Source organism: Grammomys surdaster, unplaced genomic scaffold (assembly GCF_004785775.1).
Source record: "Grammomys surdaster isolate TR1022 unplaced genomic scaffold, NIH_TR_1.0 221, whole genome shotgun sequence".
Taxonomy (NCBI): domain Eukaryota; kingdom Metazoa; phylum Chordata; class Mammalia; order Rodentia; family Muridae; genus Grammomys; species Grammomys surdaster.
In genome coordinates, this window is record NW_021604666.1 from 848,392 (window position 1) to 870,863 (window position 22,472).

The following is a 22,472-nucleotide window of genomic DNA, read 5'->3' on the forward strand; positions in this document are numbered from 1 at the left end:
CACTTAATTCTCTTAACTCAACACAAATACAAATGAAGATCAAACACACAAATTCCTAGTAATTGATAACCGTCCAATATCCCTACCGTTAGTCTTGGTCTCCCATTTATAACATGATAAGCTAACATGCACATATGTGTACTCTTTGAATACTGTCAAACTTTAAATTACCCAGAGAGTAACTACAGCTATCCTTCACTCTAAACTAGAGTATGAAATCTGTTTGTACTAACTGAAATATACTTGTCCAGTTCGACTACCAAGTAAGGTTGAGCATGTCTTAACAGAAGATAAGTTGCAGAGTAAAAATAGTTTGGCAATAGCATTTAGGAAAGCAGTAAGCATTTAACATTCATGGTATCTGAATGATAAGTGTGAGTTACTTAAGCCAGCTGCTAATATGCAAAAAAAGTAGCTTCTGAAACACAAACAAGAAATTTAACTCTCAAGGGATTAGAATGCTAGAACACTAGAAATAGTCCACAGGGTTGATTTTTAAATAAAGTTTTATTGAAATGAAAATAGTACAGGTCTTTCTTATTTGAACAAGGTACACTAAATGTTACACTAAGGGAAAAAAAAACACTGGACAGGTCCTGATATTTTAAGTAGTTTTTCATTTAACTGAGAATATTTTCCTTAACATAGTTCATTGGCCTGTACAAGGTGTCCTATATATTGATTTGTTTGTTGGAATAATGACTTCCTTGTGATCATAATAATGGTCATTTTTCATCATAGCATTCCCAGTGACTTTTAATACACTGTGGGCTTCTATGAAGCAGCAAGTATTGAAAATAAGCTTACCTCTTTTTAACATTCAGAAAGTTTAGAAAAATTCATGTAAATTTCTAATACCAAATTTAAAGTGAAACAATTTTGGTTAAGGAAAGATCTCCATGTATTATGCAGGCTGAACTCAAAATCTTAGGTTCAAGAGCTCCTCTTGTCCTTCTCTCCTGAGTAGCTGAGAACTCATGTGTATATCACCAGAGATAATCAGTTTACAATAAGAGAAGTGCTTCATCATTGAATAAGTAAGTTCAAAATACAAAATTGTACTTTTTAATCCACTGCATGTGCTTATACAAACAGTGAACAATCTGAAAAGGGAATCTAGAGAGTAATTATATTCAAAGAAACACACTTACACATAAAATTAATTATTGAAGTGCATAAAACTCAACACTGAAAGTTATAAGACATTGGTGAGGAAATTAAACTCATAAACAGATACTCTATATTCACAACTTGGAAAACAAATTTGAAGGTTTTCTTTTAAAGTTAACCAAGTTTCAACACATGCATCAAATTTTCAATAGACTTTTCTATATAAGTGGTCAAAAGTCAATGGGCAATAACAAACTATTTTGGAAAAAAGGTAAATTATCACTGTCTAATTTAAAATAATAACTATCAAGACAGTAGAATAATGCAAGTGATAGATTGATAGATAGATGACAAACAGACAGAAGATAGATAGGTAGATATCCAGATATCCATAGGATAGATCTGACAGTCAAGAATTTTTTTTACTTAAGGTCAATTGATTTCTTTGTGGTTATAGTTTGAATTATTTTGAAAACTGCCTAAGCAGATTTTTTTTATGGCTTTATTACAAATAAACATCAACAGTCTTTGTTCCTGTTGCTCCACATTTCAGGTTTCTTACTGCCCTTTTTCTCCAACCTCTGTTAATATTTTGTAACCCATTTTTATGTCCTCCCTTCTCTCTCTCTCACACACACACACACGTGCATGTGTGCACACACATATACACATAACTTAAATACAGATACCATGCAGCAGAAAGTATGTATTTGTATTTTTTCCAATTTTCTTCAAGCCTAATATCAAAGCTATTCAATGAAAACAATATAGTTTTATTCTCACATATTATGGAGGAACAATGGATACTCATATACAAAAAGTGAACTTCAGAGCCCTTTTATATCATATTGAAACTTTATATAAAGAAGTTCATAGATATATAAAAGAAATTTAGATTAAAATATAGGACAGAACTCTTTGAGAGCATAAGTAAGGTGACAAGTTCTTAGATACAGTAGACATGGTAGCTAAAATATAATTCATAAGAACACAGGTAAGTTGGACTTTTATCCATAAACGAAATATTTGCACATCAAAAGACAACACCAAAAGCTTAACCTGCCAGGCATATGATACTACAAATTATCTGAAAATATTGTCATAGCAAATGAAGAACTAAAATTCAGAAGATACTGTGAACTCTTGAAAGGTAATAATAAGATAAGCCATCCAACTGATAAAAGCAAAAAGATCTCCAGAGACATTACACCAGAAAAAATATTAATGCTAACAAATGCTAGCAATTGTAATGTTGTCCATTATTGGAATTCAGATCTAAGTCATCAGAGACAATACATCACTGTTGTTGAAGTGATAGCAATGAAAAAGGCAGCCACAACTATTCAGAGGACATGGGAAAGACGGGGCTCTCGTGCATTGCTGAAAGGAAAACGAACCAAGTTAGAAAGCTGTTTGCAGCTTTTAAAACCATAAGCCTGCAGTTGCCATGCAACTCAACAGTCTCACTCCAAAGAAAAAAGAAAAAGGTGTCCACCAAGTTTTGTACCTGGGATTAATAACAGGATTGTCCACAGTGGCCAAAAACATAACAGTACAAATGCTCATTAACTGTGAATAGTTTTGAAAGAAGTATTCTATTCATAGAACAAAAAAATTATTCAGCAATAATGGCAAATGATGGATTAAGGTGTATCTAAGTTTTTAGACTGCTTGTCTTTCATTCACAAAGCTCTGGATTTAATCAAAAGCATGGTATAAAAACAAGCTGTGGCTATGCACACAGCTCCCCACCATGTCAAGGTCAGAAGTTCAAGGCTATTCTCAATTATATACACCATTTGAGGTTACCCTGGACTATATTAAGCCCTGTCTCTGAATAAAAATAGAATAAAATGCTGGCACGTGTAATAGTATTATGTATCTCAAAAAGTCTGTGGGAAGTGAAGATAGCTTGTCATAAAACAGCATATTCTATGATTCCACTTATAAGAAATATCTAGAAAGGGAAATTCTATAGTCGGGCTACATGTTAGTAGGTGGACAGGGCTAGGGGTGGGAACAGATATAAACTATGAATAGCCAGGGAGAATTTGACTTGGTTGATAAAAATTATCAAAATCAAAACAATGATAATAGTCGAAAACTTGGTAAACACAGTATAATGAAAATATTTAACTGATTCAATTATATACTCTATAATTACAATTTATTAAAGATGTTCAAAGAAGCCAGTTTTATTATTATTATAATTATTAAAGTTGTCAGTATAAAAGTATAAAATTCTAGAAAATAGAAGCTTCCCTTTGACCTAAAACATCCAGTCACTCAAAATGGTAACCAATTAAAATTAAATCAAGGTAGTGCACAGGGTGTATTTTTTATGAGGAGTTTCATGTATGCAGTTGTAAGTTCAAAGTTTCAAAAGCTATCACCCAAGACCTTTCATGGTGACAATCCAAGCAGGGAAAGGGCACTGGGCTCATTTTGGCTGTATCATTAACTATTTAATACACAGTTCCTACAACTGTAAAATCAGTTGAGACCTGTTCTGCTTTATGTTCTGTTATGACAAAATACCGTGACAATGAGGAACATAGGTAAAGAAGAGATTTACTTGGCTTTTATTTTTCTTTATGAAAAAGGTTGGAAAAGTTGAACCTGGAATTCAAGCTGCTAGTCACATCATATCCAAAGATCAGAGAGGAACAAAGGCATCAATGCTGCCTGCCTGTACTGCTTCGTCTGTCTGTTTCCTGACATACCTCCAGTGCAGAGAATGATGCTTCCCTCAGTGGCCTGGGTCATCCTATCAATTAGCAAACAAGACAACTTCTCAAAGATACAGCCACAGGCCAACCTAATCTCTACAGTTCCTTGACTGAGACTTTTTTCTCTGGGTATTTCATGCTATGGCAGGCTACCTAAAAGCTCACCATCCCAGGACCCTTGTCCTGCCTAGAACATCCTGAAGCTCCTCTGAGTCCCATGTAGGGCAACTGAAAGAGAAGGTACTTATAAACATAATAATTTCCTTTACTGCTTGTCAAATATGTAGTTGCTGCTTACACTTTGGCTTTTCCTCACTTCAAGACTGAGGTTGGCAGAAGTCAAGTGCCATCTAACTCCAAGCTCCTCCCACAGGCCTTATGAAGTCATCCCTAAGAAAGCTTGTGATTATGTTTATCCAGCTTAATGCTCTGTAGAATCCTGTAGCCCCATATGTCTTGTTATAAAGCCATTCAAATAGAGCTTTATTAATAGAGATGCCAAGACGAACTATAATAGGTCCATCATTTAAAATAACTCAGATACAGGAAGAATGCCACTAGAAATATGCATAAAGATGGTCACTTTGGAAACCTTATTATAGAACACAAGCCCAAAATGCACAGAGGAATAACATCTGTCTTTGTAGAGAAACCATACTCATCATTAGTTGCAGACTATTTATCAAAACTACATTATATTCTGCATGTCAGAGTTAGAGGACACAGATGGTCTCCTGAGGTAACCCTCATTAACAAGGGATAAAGAAACATCATTTAAGCATTCAGTAGGATAGTAGCATGAAATATTAATTTCAAGCCCAGAAAATTCAGTTTGTTATGGAGTGTGAGCTACTTTCCCAGAGTTTTCATTCAAGTCAGCTTGCTAATGAGTAGAGCAAGGACCAAAGGCCTCAGAGCACAGAGCACAGTGTGGATTTCACTGGTCCTGAGTCCTCTTCTACCTTACTATGTAGCATCACCTCTTCCATAATTCCCAGAGGTCAGCATTCAGAAATGAAATATAATTCTGTACATATGCTGCTAAGTAATTAATCCAAAATCTTTTCTAACATAGTAAATACTTAGCAAGAGAAATCTTAGAGCAGCTGCATTCAATTAAAAACTTATTAACCCCAAGGAAAACTCCACAAAGAACAACAACAACAAAAATCCGTGTTGTTCTCACCATGGTTGTTATTACTTTTATATAGACATGTATTCCTGAATAAAATCCTTTATAAAACTCTAATTACTTTGAAAACCATTTTTTATTGAAGTAGTTTTGAGGGGAAATGATCAGTGTATGAGGATGAGAATATCATATGTTACCTACATAATTCAAAGTTTAGCTTCAATTTCAAATCTAAGGAGAAAAAGACACAAGTTGAGCTGGTTAGTGCATAGTTATGTTTTGCTAGGAAAACATATTCTTAACAATACATATTTTTGAAATAGAGAAGTGACTATGAGTGATGTTAAACATCTACATTTATTTATTAGTCTCAGGTTCGATCAATGGCACTAGTGTGCACTACTTAGATGTCATCTGTGGCTCTCATGCTTTTCAGAACTCTGTTGAGATGGTCAAATAACTCCACAGGATCTTTGAATTCAGAGGAAGGCACTGACAGACTGCCAGCCCACTGCTGCTTTATAACACTGACATTCATAACCAGGAAGAATGAAAAAGGAAATCTTTCTTATATGTATATGGATGGGAAGGTTCACATGTATGTGGGCTGAGCACACATGTGTAGGTGCCAGCACATGTCTGAGAGGTATATATTCACATGTGTGAATGTGAGGCCTCATACATCTTGATTAACGTCCATCTTACTATTTCAAGCAAGGTCTCTCAGGTGAAGGCAGAGCATGGTCCTAGGGCTAGTATATCTATTCAGCTTGATCCAGGATTCCCTTTCTCTCTGAGTGCTGGAATCATAGGAAGGCTACCATGCCCACTCATATTTTACATGGGTTTGGGGGATCTGAATTGCAATCAAGCGCTACACTTGCTAAGTCTTATTAAAAGGTAAACTTTTAATAAGCTCACGTCGTTCATGCACAGCACTGCTGCGTATATAGCCTTTAATCACGTCACAAGCTCACTTTGATGTCTGACTTGTTTTGAATTTCACCTATAGTTTATTTAGCATACGAACCTCCATTTCTAAATTATAACTGAAATTAAAGTATTATAACTTTCCCTGGAGAAGAAGGGAGATATCGTCAGGTGTCATGAAGGAATTACTCTATTGGTAATGTAACCACCAGGAAGGAGATTTTTGTATTTCAGTTACCAAACCAATAGCTCAATATGGCATACACCCATATTTTCAATCCAATAAACACTATAACTAGATTTTTTTTAAAAGTAGTGGTTTTGTAGTGTTTGAATATGGACAAATGTATACATGTATGCAGAAGTATGTATGTACGTGCTTGTTTGAGCTTGTGTATATGTGTGTGTGTGTGTGTGTGTGTGTGTGTGTGTGTAAGCGTGCATGTATGAGTGTGCATGCCCACAGATGGAGACCAGAAGTTAACCTTTGGTTCAGGGACCATACGTATTTATTTTTTAATATTATTTATTTAATGTATATGAGTATACTGTAGCTGTCTTCAGACACACCAGCAGAGGGCATTGGATCCCATTACTTATGGTTATGAGCCACCACGTGGTTGCTGGGAACTGAACTCAAGACCTTTGGAAGAGCAGTCAGTGTTCTAAACTACTGATCCATCTCTCCAGCCTCCATATGTATTTATTTTCAATTTTTACTATTTTATTTTTTTACATCCCAGTTGTTGCCTCCCTTGGTTTCCTCTCCCACAGTTTCTCATTTCATACCTCTTCTCCCTAGCCTCTGAAAGGGTGCTCCCCATCCCCGCCAGACTTCCTCCTTCCCTGGGACCTCAATTCTCTTGAAGATTAAGCACATCTTCTCCCACTAAGGCCTGACCAGGCAGACCTCTGTTATATTTGTGCCAGGAGCCTCGGACTGTCCTATATATGTTCCTGGTTGGTGGCTCAGTCTCTGGGATCCCCCTGGGGTCTGGGTTAGTTGAGACTGTTTGCTTTTCTATGGGTTGCTCTCCCCTTCAGTATCTTCAACCCTTCCCCTAATCAACCATAGAGGGTCCCTGACATCAGTTCAATGGTTGAGTATAAATATCTGCTTCTGTCTCAGTCAGGTGCTGGTAGGGACTCTCAGAGAACTGCTATGCTGGGCTCCCATCTGTAAGCACATCATAGTATCAGTAATAATGTCAGGCTTTAGTGCTCTCCCATGAGATGGATCCTGCATTGTGTTGATTATTGGACCTTCTTTCCTTCAGTCTCATCTCCATATTTTCCTTGCAGTTCTTTTAGACAGGAACAGTTCTGAGTCAGAAATTTTGACTTTGAGTTAGTAACCCTGTCCCTCTGCTTGAGACCTTGTCTATCTACTGGAGGTAGACTCTTCAAATTCCCTTTCCCCAGTGTTAGGCATTTTGGCTAAGGTCACTCCCATTGAGTTCTTAGAGTCTCTCACCTCCTGGGTCTTTGATACTTTCTAGAGGAGCCCCCATCTCCTATCCCCTCCCCCTGATGCTGCTTATCTCTTTTCATTCTCTTGGCCCTCTGGGCTTCTTCCTATCCCCACCCCCTTACCTGATCCTGTTCCCCTTTCCCCTCCCCCTCCCAGATCCCTCCCTCCCTCGCTCTGCCTTCTTGGTTCCCTCCCCCTCCAAGTGGAATTGAAACATCTTCACTAGAGCTTTTCTGCTTCTTGCACTTCTTATGATCTGTGGGATTGTAGCCTAAGAATTCTGTACTTTTTGGCTAATATCCACTAATCAGTGAGTACATGCCATACATGTTTTTTGGGTCTGAGATACCTCACTCAGGATGATATTTTTCTATTTCCATCCATTTGCCTGCAAAATTCGTGAAGTCCTAATTTTTAATAGCTGAATAGTATTCCATTGTGTAAATAAACCACATTTTCTGTATCCATTCTTCTGTTGAGGGACAGCTGGGTTGTTTCCAGCTTCTGGCTGTTACAAATAAGGCTTCTATGAACAGCCTTGGAGCACATGTGCTTGTGGTATGGTGGGACATCTTTTGGGTATACACTCAAGAATGGTATAGCTGAGTGTTCAGGTAGAATTATTTCCAGTTTTCAGAGGTACCACATGATTGATTTCCAGAGTGGTTGTACCATCTTGAAATCCCACCAGTAATATCCTTGCCAGCATGTGCTATCACTTGAATTTTTGACCTTAGCCATTCTGATTTGTGTGAGATGGAATCTCAGGGTTATTTTGATTTGCATTTCTCTGATGACTTTGAACATTTCTTTAAGTGCTTCTTGGCCATTCAAGATTCTTCTGTTGTGAATTTTCTGTTTCGCTCTGTACCTCAGTTTTTTAATTGGGTTATTTGGGTTTTGGGAGGTTAACTTCTTGAGTTCTTTATATAATTTGGATATAAGCCCTCTGTCAGATATGGTGTTAGTGAAGATATTTCTCCCATTCTGTAGGTTGTAGATTTGTCCTATTGATGGTATCCTTTGCCTTCCAGAAGCTTTTAAGTTTCATGAGGTCCCATTTGTTTATTGTTCATCTTAGAGCCTGAGCCATTGGTGTTCTGTTCAGGAAATTTTCCTCTGTGTCAATGAGTTTGAGACTTTTTCCCAATTTCTCTTCTATTAGATTCAGTGTATCTGATTTTATGGTGAGGTCTTTGATTCATTTCTACTTTGAGCTTTGTGATAAACATGGATCTATTTTCATTCTTCTACATTCAGACAGCCAGTTAGTCCAGCACCTTTTATTAAAGATGCTTTCCTTTTTCTACTGTATGTTTTTGGCTTCTTTGTCAAAGATCAAATGTCCATAGGTATGTGAGTTTACCTCTGGATCATTGATTCTATTCCATTGACCGACCTGTCTGTTTCTGTACCAATACCATGCAGTTTTTTTCACTATTGGTCTGTAGTACAGCTTGAGGTCAGGGATGATGATTACCCTGGAAGTTCTTTTATTGTTGAGAATTGTTTTGGCTATCATGGGGTTTTTGTTTTATCATATCAAGTTGAGAATTTGGACTTTCCATGTCTGTGAAGAACTGTGTTGGAATTTTGATGGGGATTGCATCGAATCTATAGATTGCTTTTGGTAGGATGGCCATTTTGATTTTCTTTTTTTATTCAATATTATATTTATTTATATTTCAGATGTTATCCCCTTTCCCCATTCCCCTGACCCCATTAATCCCCTATCCCATCCCTCCGTCTCCCTTTTTGCATTTATACCATTTAAATTATATGCAAGTATTAAAGTCAGTTCTAGCTTGAGGGACTACCTATACAGTAAATGCAAATAGTCAAGGAATAAGACAATAAACCCAGATAGCCAAAGAACACATAGGACAATAAACAGAGTCTCATGATCACTCCTGTGATCACTGTTTCTAAGGGCTTATCAGGATGACCAAAATATCTGAGCCTACTTCCTAGTACTAGCCCAAAGTCATTTTCATACCTGAAGCCTACTTCTTTGTTCTAGCTTAAGATTTAGATTCCTGCCTGTAATTTCTTCTTTGTTCTAGCCTAGGATTTAGATTTCTGCCTGAAGTTACTTCTTTGTGCTAGCCTAATGTCAGACTCCTGCCTGCAGTCCATTTCCTTGTCCTTGGCCTATGTCAGATTTCTTCCAAGCAGCCCATTTCCTTGTCCTTGGTTCATTTTCTTAATCTTTCCTATCCATGAGAATGGGAGATCTTTCCATCTTCATTGATTTTTTTCTCAGGGATTTGAAGTTCTTGTGCAGATTTATCACTTTCTTGGTAAGAGTTACATCAAGATATTTTATGCTATTTGTGGCAATTGTGCAGTGTGTTGTTTCCCTAATTTCTTTCTCAGCCTGTTTATCATTTGTGTAAATGAAGGCTACTGATTTGAGTTAATTGCATATCCTGCCACTTGGCTGAAGTTGTTTATCAGCTGTAGGAGTTCTCTGGTAGAATTTTGGTGGTGGCTTATGTATACTATCATATCATCTGCAAATAGTGATTCTTTGACTTCTTCCTTTCTAATTTGTATCCCCTTGATCTCCTTTTGCTGTCTAATTGCTCTGGCTAGAACTTCAAGTACTATGTTGAATAGATAGGGAGAGAATGTACAACCTTGTCTTGTCCCAATTTTTAGTAGGATTGCTTCTAGTCTCTCTCTATTTAATTTGATGTTGGCTGTTAGTTTGCTATATATTGCTTTTATTATGTTTATATATGTGTCATGAATTCCTGATCTCTCTAAGACTTTTAACATGTATTATATTTTGTCAAAGGCCTTTCAGCATCTAATGTGATGACCATATGGCTTTTTTCCTTGAGTTTGTTTATGTATTGTATTACATTGATTGATTTTCATATACTGAAACTTCCCTGCATCCCTGGAATGAAGCCTACTTGATCCTACAATCCAGCCAACCTTAGGCTACTTGGCAAGTTCTAGGCCAATGAGAGACCTTGTCTTAATAAGAAAGGTGGACTATGCCTAAAGAAGGTCAACCTCCAGCCATCAAGTGTTTGTACATCTACATGCATACCTATGTTCACACATGTGCATACCTACCTACCACACACACATACACACACACACACACACACACACAGTGCCCCTGGGAGTACTTTTTCATTTTTATTAGGAAATGGTGTACAAGCATCTTAAGAAATAATGGAATGTAGTAAAAGTAGGTAGGCTTGGCTTCTAGCCCTAGGTAAAAGAAACTATACACCTCTTTCCAGTTCTCTGTGGAATCCTGACTGGAGGCCTGCAGCCATGGTAAGATAATCCTCACTCTCTGAGAGACACTGTGTGAAAGGATCACACAGGAAACAGGGTTATTGAACAGTCCCAGCTCTCTTGATTACAGCTACCTAAGTCTTCATGGCTAGGTGGTAGGATATTTCCAGAGAACCGAGGTACCTGCCACATATCCAGAGCACTAACCAAACAGGACCTCAATATGTGAAAAAAAATTATCATTTTTTAAGCTAGTATCTTTGGGTGAATTTATGTAGCAACAGAGAATTGGGACACAATCATAATCACTGTGTCACTTCTGTGAAACCCCTGGTGTGGTTTGGATAAACAGAGAAAGATGAAACCCTCAAGACAAAACAAAAATATACTTGGCTGAGTAAACATATCTGCAGAGCTGCAGATCAGTGGAGACCTTAGACTATGTGATCTTCATACCAAAGATGTATGAGTACCTGTGGTTCTCAAGCCAGTTCATTTGGGAACATCTCTATTGTTATCCCTTACATGTCACTTTTGAACAACACAATACCAGGGTAAAGAACTTTAAGGATGAAATGATTTTGGATTTGTAAAGAGCCCATCTCCAGTAACAATGCCAGCTTACCAGTTTAGAAGTACTAGCCATGAACTTCAAGATCTGGCAAAAGCAGAGAATTGCTAGTTGTCTAAAGGCTTCATTTATGACAATGTGAGAGGCTGACTAGGTAGAAAATCAGCAGAGAGAACTGGGGGCTCCACAGCTCTGAAGCTATCAGTGAACTCATGAATGGATAAAGTAGGAATGGGAACTCGGAGAAAAGATAAATGGTGCAGAGGAGCCATGCAGTCACCAATGGGTTTAGGAAACATAGGCAGTTTGAAATGTTTAGAATAAGTATAATATATTACAAGCAAACTGACATCTGCAATTTAAAATATTAGAAGTACCAAGAAGCACAAGCTTGTAATCTCAGATACTCAGGAGGGATGAGGCAGGATGACCATACTTCGGTCCCTTCCTGGACTACAGACTAAGGTTACAAGGCTACCCTGGGCAACTTAGCAAGATTGTGTCTCCAAACTGAAAAAAATATAATGAAAAGAGGGTTGGTATGAGAGGGAAGGGCCAGAGGGCTGAGGATAGAGGGCTGAAGTTAGAGGGCAAGGGTCAGAGTGCAGGAGTTACAGCTTCATTTAGTGCACTTGCCTGGTATTGACAAAGTGATAAGTCCAATCACCAGTTTGAAAATAAAGAAGAATAATTAAGGTGAAGTAGGAGAAAAATTAGAAAAAATAAAAATACAAACAAAAGCATAGATAAAAGGTAAGGGAAAGGTACAAAAACAAAAACAAAACAAAACAACAACAACAACAAAAACCCTAACAGCAGCTGAAGAAGCCAGATGTCTGTGTGTGAAGTTCCAAAACGAGTAACAGGAAGGAGAAACTAAATCTCAGAACCATAGGACACGAGTACAGCAAGGAGCGCATTCTCTTGATTCCAAGAATACTGAGGAAAGCAGGCATATCTCTAACTGTATCAACATGGGGCTTTAGAAAGTCATAGGTAAAGATGCTTGAAAGAAGTGCTCAAGAATAGGTAGGACTATACCAAGAGCAGGTCACAATGTCATCGGCGTGTGCAGTCACAGCTCTGGGAGCAATAAAAGACAGCAGAGTCAATCCTGGACATTTCTGGGGAAAATGCCTATTATTCTTAACCTCTACACCCAAGCTTCCCTTGTTTGCTTTCTATTGCTGCTGTAAAATACAAACTAAAGCCAACTTGGGGAGGAAAGGGCTTATTTGGCTTCCATTTCCCTATCAAAATCTACCAGTAAAGAACTTCAGGGAAGAAACTCGAGCAGAGACCATTGCAGAACGTTACCTGAAAGCCTGCTCTCCGTGACTCACACAACTTGCTTCTTAAAAATATATATAACCAAGGACCACCTGCCCAGAGGTGGCATTGCCTTCAGTGGCCTTAGCCCTTGCACATCAATCATTAACCATGAAAATGTCTCACAGACTTGCCTACAGGCCAATCTGATGGAGATATTTTCCTTCTTCCCAGATGACCCCAGCTGATGTCAATTTGACATCAAACAAGCAAAATAAAACAAACAAACAAACAAACAAACAAACAAAACCTAGCCAACTCACAGGCTATCATTCAGGTACATGACAAGCACAGAGATCCTTTCTAATATAAAGGGATTTGAAAAATGAGTTCCAACCTACCCCTCTGGGCAATACTAGAAGGTAACTTCGGCAGCCTTAGAAAATAAGACAAGGAGAGAAACAGAAGAGTGATGGAGAGATTCAAGAAGCTGGGATGAATGGGTTCTCACACTTGACACTTTCCCTGTACTTCAAGAGAATCAGGAGTGGAGCTGTGGAAAGAAATTCAAAGTGGAGAGAATGCCATGGAGTCTTTAGATCTGCACTTCAAAGCTGGGTCACATTGAGTACTGAGTGGAACATTAGGGAAAAGCCACACCAGGCTCCAAGAAAATGAGGCAAAAGGAAAACTTATGGGAAAAAGCTTCTTATTTGCCTTTAGAGCTAAACAGGAATGAAGTGCAGTATAGTGTTTGGCTCAGCAGAGACAAGATGCATAGAAAATAGACATTGGTTAAATTAGCTTGATAAAAATACCTAGAAGGATTACAGGAAGAAATGAGAAAGACGATGAAAAAAATCCCCTGCCAACCCAGGACCAGATCCATGGCAGGTATCGAGTGCATTTAAGTCAAAGTTAACAATAATACTTCGAAAAATTGAGGTGGAGTGGTGTGTACCTGTAAGTCTCACTCAGTAGGCTGAGACAGGAGGGTTGCTATGACTTTGAGGTAAGTCTGGGCTATAAAGCCCAGATTCTGTTTTAAAAGAGGAACAGTGGTGGAAGAGAAAAGGAGATAAAAGAGAAAGGAAGAAAAGAAGGGAGGGACAAAAGGAGGAAGGGATGAGGCAGGAATGAAGCAGATGAACAGAGACAGAAATGTGGAGGTAAATATCAGATTTGTTTTTTTCCTGAAATGGTATTTCAAAAGAATTGAGATAGACTGGCTACTTTTGTGGACTTCATTTGAATAGTGAGGTATCTAGAGCATCTCATGCTGAGAGCTCCAGGGACACTTGAAGTCCATGCATATCTATTCTGTCTTCTTTTATATAAGAGTCAAGCACCTTCGCAGAACATGATCAGAAATGACAGGGAAATGAGATGACAGAGAAATACTCATGCATGAAGATTTGTACAGACACAACACACACATACAGACACACACTCTGAGAGAGAGAGAGAGAGAGAGAGAGAGAGAGAGAGAGAGAGACAGAGACAGAGACAGAGACAGAGACAGAGAGACAGAGACAGAGAGATAGAGACAGAAAAAGAAAGTCACTCATTTCACTTAAGGTGGAAGATAGCTTATGCAATAGTTAGTTATGTGTTTTCTAGTTACTTGAACTATATCAAAATAGCAAAATCTTTTGTTGCCATGAAGTCTACATTTTAGTTATATTTAGAATAAACAGCAGAGTAATTTATTTTGATATATACTATATTTTTTTCTTACCTCTTAGGAACATTATAAAATTAGTGCTTGATGTGTCTAAGGAAAAATAATTATAACTTTTAGCAGTAAAATTCATGCCAAGGCTTTCTTGTATTACAGAAATAATACCACCAAAAGTCTATTAAATACATGCCTCTTAAATGATCTAATGTTCACAGAGGTAATTAAAATGATTTCAATTTAATCTAATTCCCAGAGGAGATATTTCATGTATTTCTAACACAGATTAAAACAAAATCTTTCTTCTAAGAACATTTTGTTTTCTTTAAGAATCTTGAAGTTTGGGATGTATGCTTGATATATGATATACATATTATACAATTTTCCCTATAATATTTTACTGCTGAATATATTACTTAAGGTGTGGTTAACTGTGAATATACATAAGATCTTTTATTCTTTTGTAGTACCATTGACAGAGTGTGTTTTTATTCCGATTCTATTTTATTTACTTTGTTCATAGAATAGAGGTCATTATTCTCCAATTTATCATGTGAAAGCTATTGAAATTAAAGTTTTCTGAGAGTCTAATATAAAGATAAATACATATATATCTGAAATTAGTAAAACCACTTCTTAATAAAATACATGTAACCATCAAACAATCCTTATTTTGTATGATTAAAGAAGTAAACTTCAAAACACAGACACATGGCTGTAACATGCATAGTACAAGCACACAATAAGGGTAGGGATGGTGGCTGGAGAGATGTCTCCGTGGTTAAGAGTGCAGGCTGATCTTGCAGAAGATTCCACTTTAATTCCCAACACTCATGTTACGTGGCTTATAACCCACCCATAATACAGAGCCAGGGCATCTGAAACCCTCTTCTGGCCTCCATGGGAACCTGCATTCATGGGTACATGCCACTATGCAGACATTTGCACATCACTAAAAATCTCTTAAAAAGAGAGGGAGAAAAACAGAGAGACAGAGACAGGCACAGTAGTTAACATTATTAACTGATCACTTTTTATTATATATTTCAATATTTTATCCTACTTTGCAAAATAATTCTACAAAATGTTGATGTCCTCATTTTTAACTGAGGCTCAGGAGAGATGAAATAACCCTCCTTTGTAGACACTCAGGAATTTTGGCTACCTCACTCTAAGTGTAATTTATGCTACTATAAGAGCAATATATGCTACATATAAGTTGTTATATGTTGACAAAATGAACAATTTTTAATATATTATCATGAAGAAATAACTATAAAACTTTTTTTTCTTTTCAAAATTTATTATCAAAAACCAGATTTGTTTTCCTGTCTTTTTATAAGCTCACTTGTAAAATGTGGTTTTGGCTAGTGAAAACATCCTGGAACAAGGTATCAGTGGAAGCTCCAGCTCTCTGTGAGTGCACTAAATCTCACTGAATTTTACACCTTTAAAGCTGCTAAAATGGTAAAGTTTATGTTACGTACATTTTAGCACAGTGATTTTTTTAATGTCATTTGGCTCCCGAAGGATGTAATCAAAATGTTACTCTCTACATATACAGGATCACAAATTCTGAGTGCAGATCTGCATTTCTAAAGATGCATTTAATTTTACTGATGCTTATCCAGCATATCGTTCTCTCTGGTGTTCAGCTTCTGATTATTCAACTTTGTGATTGACACCTGCATATCAATTTCATACAAGGTCAAAGTATAAGTGTGGCCAATGCCAAGTAACTCACAGCACACTCTATGCTTCCTCTACAGTACAGCAAAAATGACTTAATTTTTAAATTCATTCTATCCACCTATCTATCTATCTATCTATCTATCTATCTATCTATCTATCTATCTATGTAGTATGTGTATATGTGTGATATGTGTGTGTGTGTTTGTGTGTGTGTGTGTGTGTGTGTGTGAGAGAGAGAGAGAGAGAGAGCGAGAGAGAGAGAGAGATTTGCCTCAACTCACACGTGGAGGACAGACAACAACTTCCACAAGTTAATTATTTCCCTCCATCACATGAGTTCTATGGACTGAAAACTCATCAAGCTTAGTGGCAAGCAGTAACATGGTAGTAAGTAGTAGTGGTAGCAGCATTGAGCTATCTCACCCACACAACCTAGTTTACTTCACTCATAAAGGAGAAGTCAGTGTCTCACTTGTGCTCTCCTTCCCACCTGTGGTGTTTTAATAGGAACAGCTCCCATAGACTCATAAATTTCAATAATTGGTCCTCAGTTAGTGAAACTGTTTGGGAAGGATAGAGGTGTGGCTTCATTAAAGGGGTATCACTAGGGGTGAGTCTTGAGATTTCAATTCATTCCTGTGTCATTCCCAGTTAGTTTTCTTTTTCTGTGCATTATACTTGTGGACTAACATACATAAGCTCTCATTTACTGTTCCAGCACAATGCCTGCCTGCCTACTGTCATTCTCCCAAACCATGACAGAGATGTACTTTAACCATCTAGAACCATGAGCCTCCGAGTAAATGCTTTCTTTTATAAATTGCCTTGGTCTTGTCTTTCCTTTCTTCCTTCCTTCCTTCCTTCCTTCCTTCCTTCCTTCCTTCCTCCCTTCCTTCTTTCCTTTCTTTCTTTCTTTCTTTCTTTCTTTCTTTCTTTCTTTCTTTCTTTCTTTCTTCTTCCTTCCTTCCTTTTTTGTTATGGCAGAAAATTAAGATCCCATTCCAATGGCTTTACTTTAATTCAGAGGCTTCAACTTGGGCCCTAAAGTCAATTTGAAGCCCAATATTTTGTTCTAGGCTTCAAGTTACCTTGATCATTTAGGAATGTTTAGCTGTATGGCTCAACACTCCATTTGCAACAAGCGGAAGTACCTCAAGACATCATCAAATTGTACCCAATGATTAGATGAATCTTCCATTTAATAAATAAGCCCATCCTTAAATATATCTGCCCCACACACATCTGCCCTCAATATATCTTCTAAGTCTGCTGTTATATACATCTTTAATTCAACCTCCTCACACAAGCTTCACTTTCATGATGTTGGTGGAAGCTTCTGTACTTACTCTTTGTCCTGAGTACTACCTACCCAGTCTCCTTTACCTGCCTTTCAAGTATTTCCACAATGATCCCTCTCAAACCTTTCTAGAAAGAATTTCATCTTTTATCGCTGTGCTATGAACTCCAGCATCTTCTGCTCCTTCCACAGTCACAGCTGAGATAGATGAGGACATGGCTAACATGGTCCTGCTACCTTCTTGTCTTCTGTTCTTGTCACTCTCCCTGTGTTATCAGCTCCAATATGCTGGCCTCCTCCCTGGCCCTGTTTTTGTTTTGTTTCTTTAAGACTATGTAGCCGTTACTGGCCTAAGACTTGGTATGTAGACCAGTCTGCCCTTGAACTCATAGACATCCACTTGTCTTTGTCTCCTGAGTGCTAGGATTAAAAGGTCAATTCTATGATATCTGGTTCCTCTCTAGTCCTTAAGTAACACCACCTTGGGCTCCTGCCTCAGTAACCTATTATTGCCATCTCTATCAGCTTCCTCTCACCTCCATGACTCATGTCTTCTGTTCCCCTGGGTCTTTTATACTCATGTCTTCTGTTCCCCTGGGTCTTTTATAAAGAGCCACTTCTGAAGTGAAGTGGTCCATCAACAGCCTACTCGAGCTTCCAGTTCCCCTCTAACATTTGTATCCATGCTTCTGTCCTGGCTTTACATCTTATCATTTCTTACCACCATATATTTTCTGTTGATCATGCTTAGTACCTGAAAACTATGTTCTCATTTTTTGTCACCTATCCTTGTAACACTGCCTTGAACATAGGACTCAACGTATGCTAACAGAGTGAAGATATTTCCCCAAACCACTACTATGAACATTTGAAGTAAGTACTTAGTATGGTTTTAGACTGTGGTCTGACTTCCCTTTAACAGAGCAAGTACTTACAAATAGCTACAGGTTTAAACTTAAAACAATAAGCAAGCAGTTTTTATCTGATGCTCATGCTGGAATTATCCTTCTTTCTCAGGCATGGATGTTGGGCTACCTAGACTAAAAATAGATCTGATGTCCTAAGGACAGGTTGGAAAGCTTCGATAGACCAGTGACTATGTGAGCTGTGACATATCATGCACTCCTAGAACAGCACTCCTTAGCAACACAGCATAACCTTCAAGTATCATCAGTCCAGTGTGTTCCAAAGCCAAGGCTCAGGTAGAAAATGCTTCTAATTTAGATGCGATTAACTGACATTTAACCTTTTAATTTAGTAAGAAAATTGGGGAAGTTTAGGAAAGAGTTTAAGTGGATGGTATCCAATCTAAACCAGAAAGATGATTTCCAGGTTTCTAGTATAAAATACATTTACCTGAGTCTCCAGAAAATTTATTCAAATTCAAGATACCATTGGAAATGTATTTAATTTTATTGACAAAAGCTGAATATAATGAACTCATGTCTTGTTTGTGTGTGTGTGTGTGTGTGTGTAGCAAAATGAAGGTGTCAAGGGCAATTTTGAAGGGAATGACCCCAAATTGTTCCAGGTGATACGATGATGTCTCAAGACAAATCATTTCTTACTTTTAGAATAATACTTTATTCACATAAGCATTATATATAATAGTAAAAATTGAAGCCATTGAGATGCCAAGCAATTAAGAAATAAATTACTGATTGAGAACACGAAAGAATATCATACAGCCATTAAAAGACAAGACTGAAGTGTGAGCACTGGTACGTACTATTTTTCAAGACATTGTGGTATGATGAAGGATAGCTACAAAAATGTAAAACTTCAGTTGTAACTGAAAACTATACATATTTATACAAGCAAGGACATTTTCTAAAAGGTACAAAAGAGATGAGGTGTAGCTTACATGGTCTAGTGTTTTGCTTTGATTATTCACTGTTGACATTTTTCAGCTTTGAAATTTATGGTCATGTATGAATAGTTTAGTTTAGAAAGAGAGGGGCAGTAGACACTGGAGAAAATGAAAACATCCACTTTGATGTTTATTTTGAACAATGCCCTGTGTCTTCTGGAAAGATTTCCCTCTCCAGAAACTCAATTGCTTACTTTTTGAAAACACACACATAAATTTTCTTCTAAATAAGCTCATTTTCCTAACACATCTCATTAATGCTGCAGATTTGCTACTCTCCATTTTAATTGCCTCTCTCAGAGAACATCAGACAGTAAGGTAGCCAGATTAAGTTTGAAATGATGAAATACTTATGTTTTGTGGGCTGGACAGATGGCTCATTTTGTTAAGTGCTTGTCAAGGTCAAGAGTTTGGTTCCCCAGAAGCCAGGTAAAGAAAGAACAGGCAAGGTAGCATACATTTACAGTCCTAATGCTGGGAGGCAGAGGTAGAGCATTTCTGGAGTGTGCTAGCTAATCCACCCTAAACCAATTGGTGCACTACAGGCCAGTAAGAAATTAAACTGATCTCTAACCTCTACACGTATACCCTCCGACCTGCCACACACACACACATGCACACACACATGCACACACAAAACATTCAACTTCTGTGATTAAAACAATATAGCCCCCTTTATTGAAATGCAATAGTGCCTTAAAAACAATCTCTAAAGCTTGGTAATACTACTGTGTAGGGGGAAAACACAAATCACTAATGTAGTATTGGAATTCACAATTAAATGAATTTATAGAGGATTTAATACAATTAAGTTTTCTCCAGACTGTACCTCTAATAGCAGTGGGATTTTTTTTTACTTAATATTCTTTAAAGCATAATTTACTTTCATTTTTGCAAAGTCATTTATATATTATGAATATCACTTTTATACATATTTCCATGGTGACAATATGTTCGAAGTCGATTTAATTTACAGACGATGGGACCAAAATGAAAACTCTCTGAGGACCATAGATCTTCTACACCGCCATGTTTCCCTTCCAAGATATTAAGTGTATAAGTTATCTATACTTGCGCGAATGGACTCTTGAAACAGTAATAAATATTGTAAATGATCTGATTGTGAAACCTTAGGAAAATTAAAATCCATAACAAAGAAAGCATTAGAGATACAAAGAGCCATATGAGAGTAACAACCCTATGTTTAGGGTTCATAATTTAAACTAATAAATTATTAGGATTAGAAATTAAAATGAGAAAATCTTTTATACAGGCAAATTAAGGATATAGTTAGAGAATAAAAATCATAGATGAGCTTTTAAAACCTGAAATCAATTCTCTCATATAATGCGTAAAGAACTGTGCACAAGAGAGCTAAGCATATCTAAATACAGTAAGGAGACTTTATAGTTATCACCCATAAGCAAAGTTGTTCAAATAATTGTTTTTAAGATTTTAAAAGTGTGTGTGTGTGTGTGTGTGTGTGTGTGTGTGTGTACACGTGTGGTTGCCTCTGGAGGTCAAAAGAGTGTTGAATCCCTAGAATCTGGAGGTGTTGAGCCATGTGACATGGACAGGGGGAATGAACTTGGGTCGTCTGCAAGAGCAGAAAGATTTTTTAACTATTTCATTTTCTCTCCAGGCTGAGTTAGGTCATTCTTCCTGCTCCCAACCCCACATGTAAGTAATCCATGCTGGAAGATATTTAACATCAAATAGGTAATGGGTTTGAACCCCGAAAGAGAGACATATGTAAAACTGACTCAAAGCTTTACAGCTTTGTAAATCAGCTCCAATTGGACGTGATATGTGAAATGGTTGGCAAAGGTGTAGGTGAAAATGATAGTTGTAGTTGACAACAACACAAACACTCTAAAGGATAACAAGTATCATTGACTTGGATGGCAATTAAGTAGGAATGGAAATCTAAGGTTTGTGGATGGGAAGATGGTGAAGCAGTAGCAATGCTTGCTGCTCTTGCTGAGGACCTATGTTTAGTTTTGAACACCCATGTGACCAGATCACAATCACTAGTGATTCCTGCTCCATGGTATTTGGTACCCTCTTATGGCCTCTGCAGGTCTGTATACACACACACAAACACACACACACACACACACACACATACACACACACATGTATGCACACTGGATGGATGGATAGATAGATAGATAGATAGATAGATAGATAGATAGATAGACATGTAGACAAGCTTTAATGTAAACTTAATGTATTCTGTATAACAAGACTATATTTTTCCTTTCTGGTCATTTCCCACTACTCCACAAATATGAAAGAAATAATCTCCTGAATGACCATGGTACAAATGAAGTCAGAACATTCTTACCTGTTTTCCAAATGAACTGATTATCCTTCCTGCCTTCCAAATAGGCTGCTTGGGACAGCAGGAGAGAAATCACTAGAAAGAGCTTCCTCATGCTCCTCAAAATCCAGTGAGTGACAGCCAGATCACTCCTTGGAAACATTCTTCAGACTTTTCAGCTCTTCACTTGCCTAATCCTAAAAGCAAGAGAGAGACAGGTGAGTGTTTATGTTTGGCAAACACCACATACTCTGGTGGCAAACAACTTTCATGTGGCCCATATAACAGATGCTCCCATTACATAGTGTTTTATTCCTCAGAGTAAACACGTTTCGGGATGTCTCATATACTTGCTTCCTTCTATACAGAAGGATTCCTTAAGGAGCTCACAACTAAGGAGAGAGATTGTAATGAACCACTAAGATACAAAGAGGGGAGGGACAAACATCCTTAACAGCATTGAGTGTAATGACTCAGGATCAGGCCATCCCTGAGATAAAATAAAGGGAAATACACAAGATAGTATCTGGGAAGAGCCTTAGGGAAACATAACAGCTTGAAGGAGTCAAGAAGGACACATCCATCAGAAAGAATAAGGCACGAGAAGCTAGTTAGCTAGTTATGTTTGCGTTCAGGGACTGGAGATTAAGTGAGTGGCTGCTTTGAAGGACATGAAGAGAAAGGAGTAATGGGTGGAGCTAAAATTTGGAATACAGGTTGGGGACCAAATCATTAAGGGCCTGAAATATCAGGAGAGAATTCTAAAACAGTAAAGAACTTGTTGTAACTAAGATCAGTGTGCACGATTACTTACTAGTGAGTAGGGCTAGATAAATTGGGAGTCAGGGTTATGTAACTAGTGAAATTCCAACTATTAGGGGGATTTCAGAAATAGAAGAGAGACTGACTGGGCATAAAATATTCAGGGAGAGTTGGAAATAGCATATAAGAGGAAAAACTCAAGCAGAACATTACAATGTAAAACACAAACACAGGAATGAACAGGTAACAGCTATCACAAAGAAGGTGACACCTTTGAGACACAGGTTTGAAAAGGGAAATTAAAATAATGTTTTAGAATATATAAAATTTGAAATTTGATGTGTCTACCATACACACACACACACACACACACACACACA

The 22,472-nt window shown here is 37.5% G+C and overlaps 1 protein-coding gene across 1 annotated transcript in view; it reads right to left on the reverse strand.

The window, feature by feature from the left end:
- The window catches only part of Thsd7b (thrombospondin type 1 domain containing 7B), an 834,275-nt gene that overhangs the window by 680,413 nt on the left and 131,390 nt on the right, over window positions 1–22,472 (reverse strand). Inside the window, exon 2 of the mRNA XM_028773130.1 lies at window positions 21,355–21,527. Within this exon, the coding sequence (XP_028628963.1) occupies window positions 21,355–21,493 (139 nt within the window). The 5' untranslated portion in view covers window positions 21,494–21,527. The remainder of the gene's footprint in view (window positions 1–21,354; window positions 21,528–22,472) is intronic.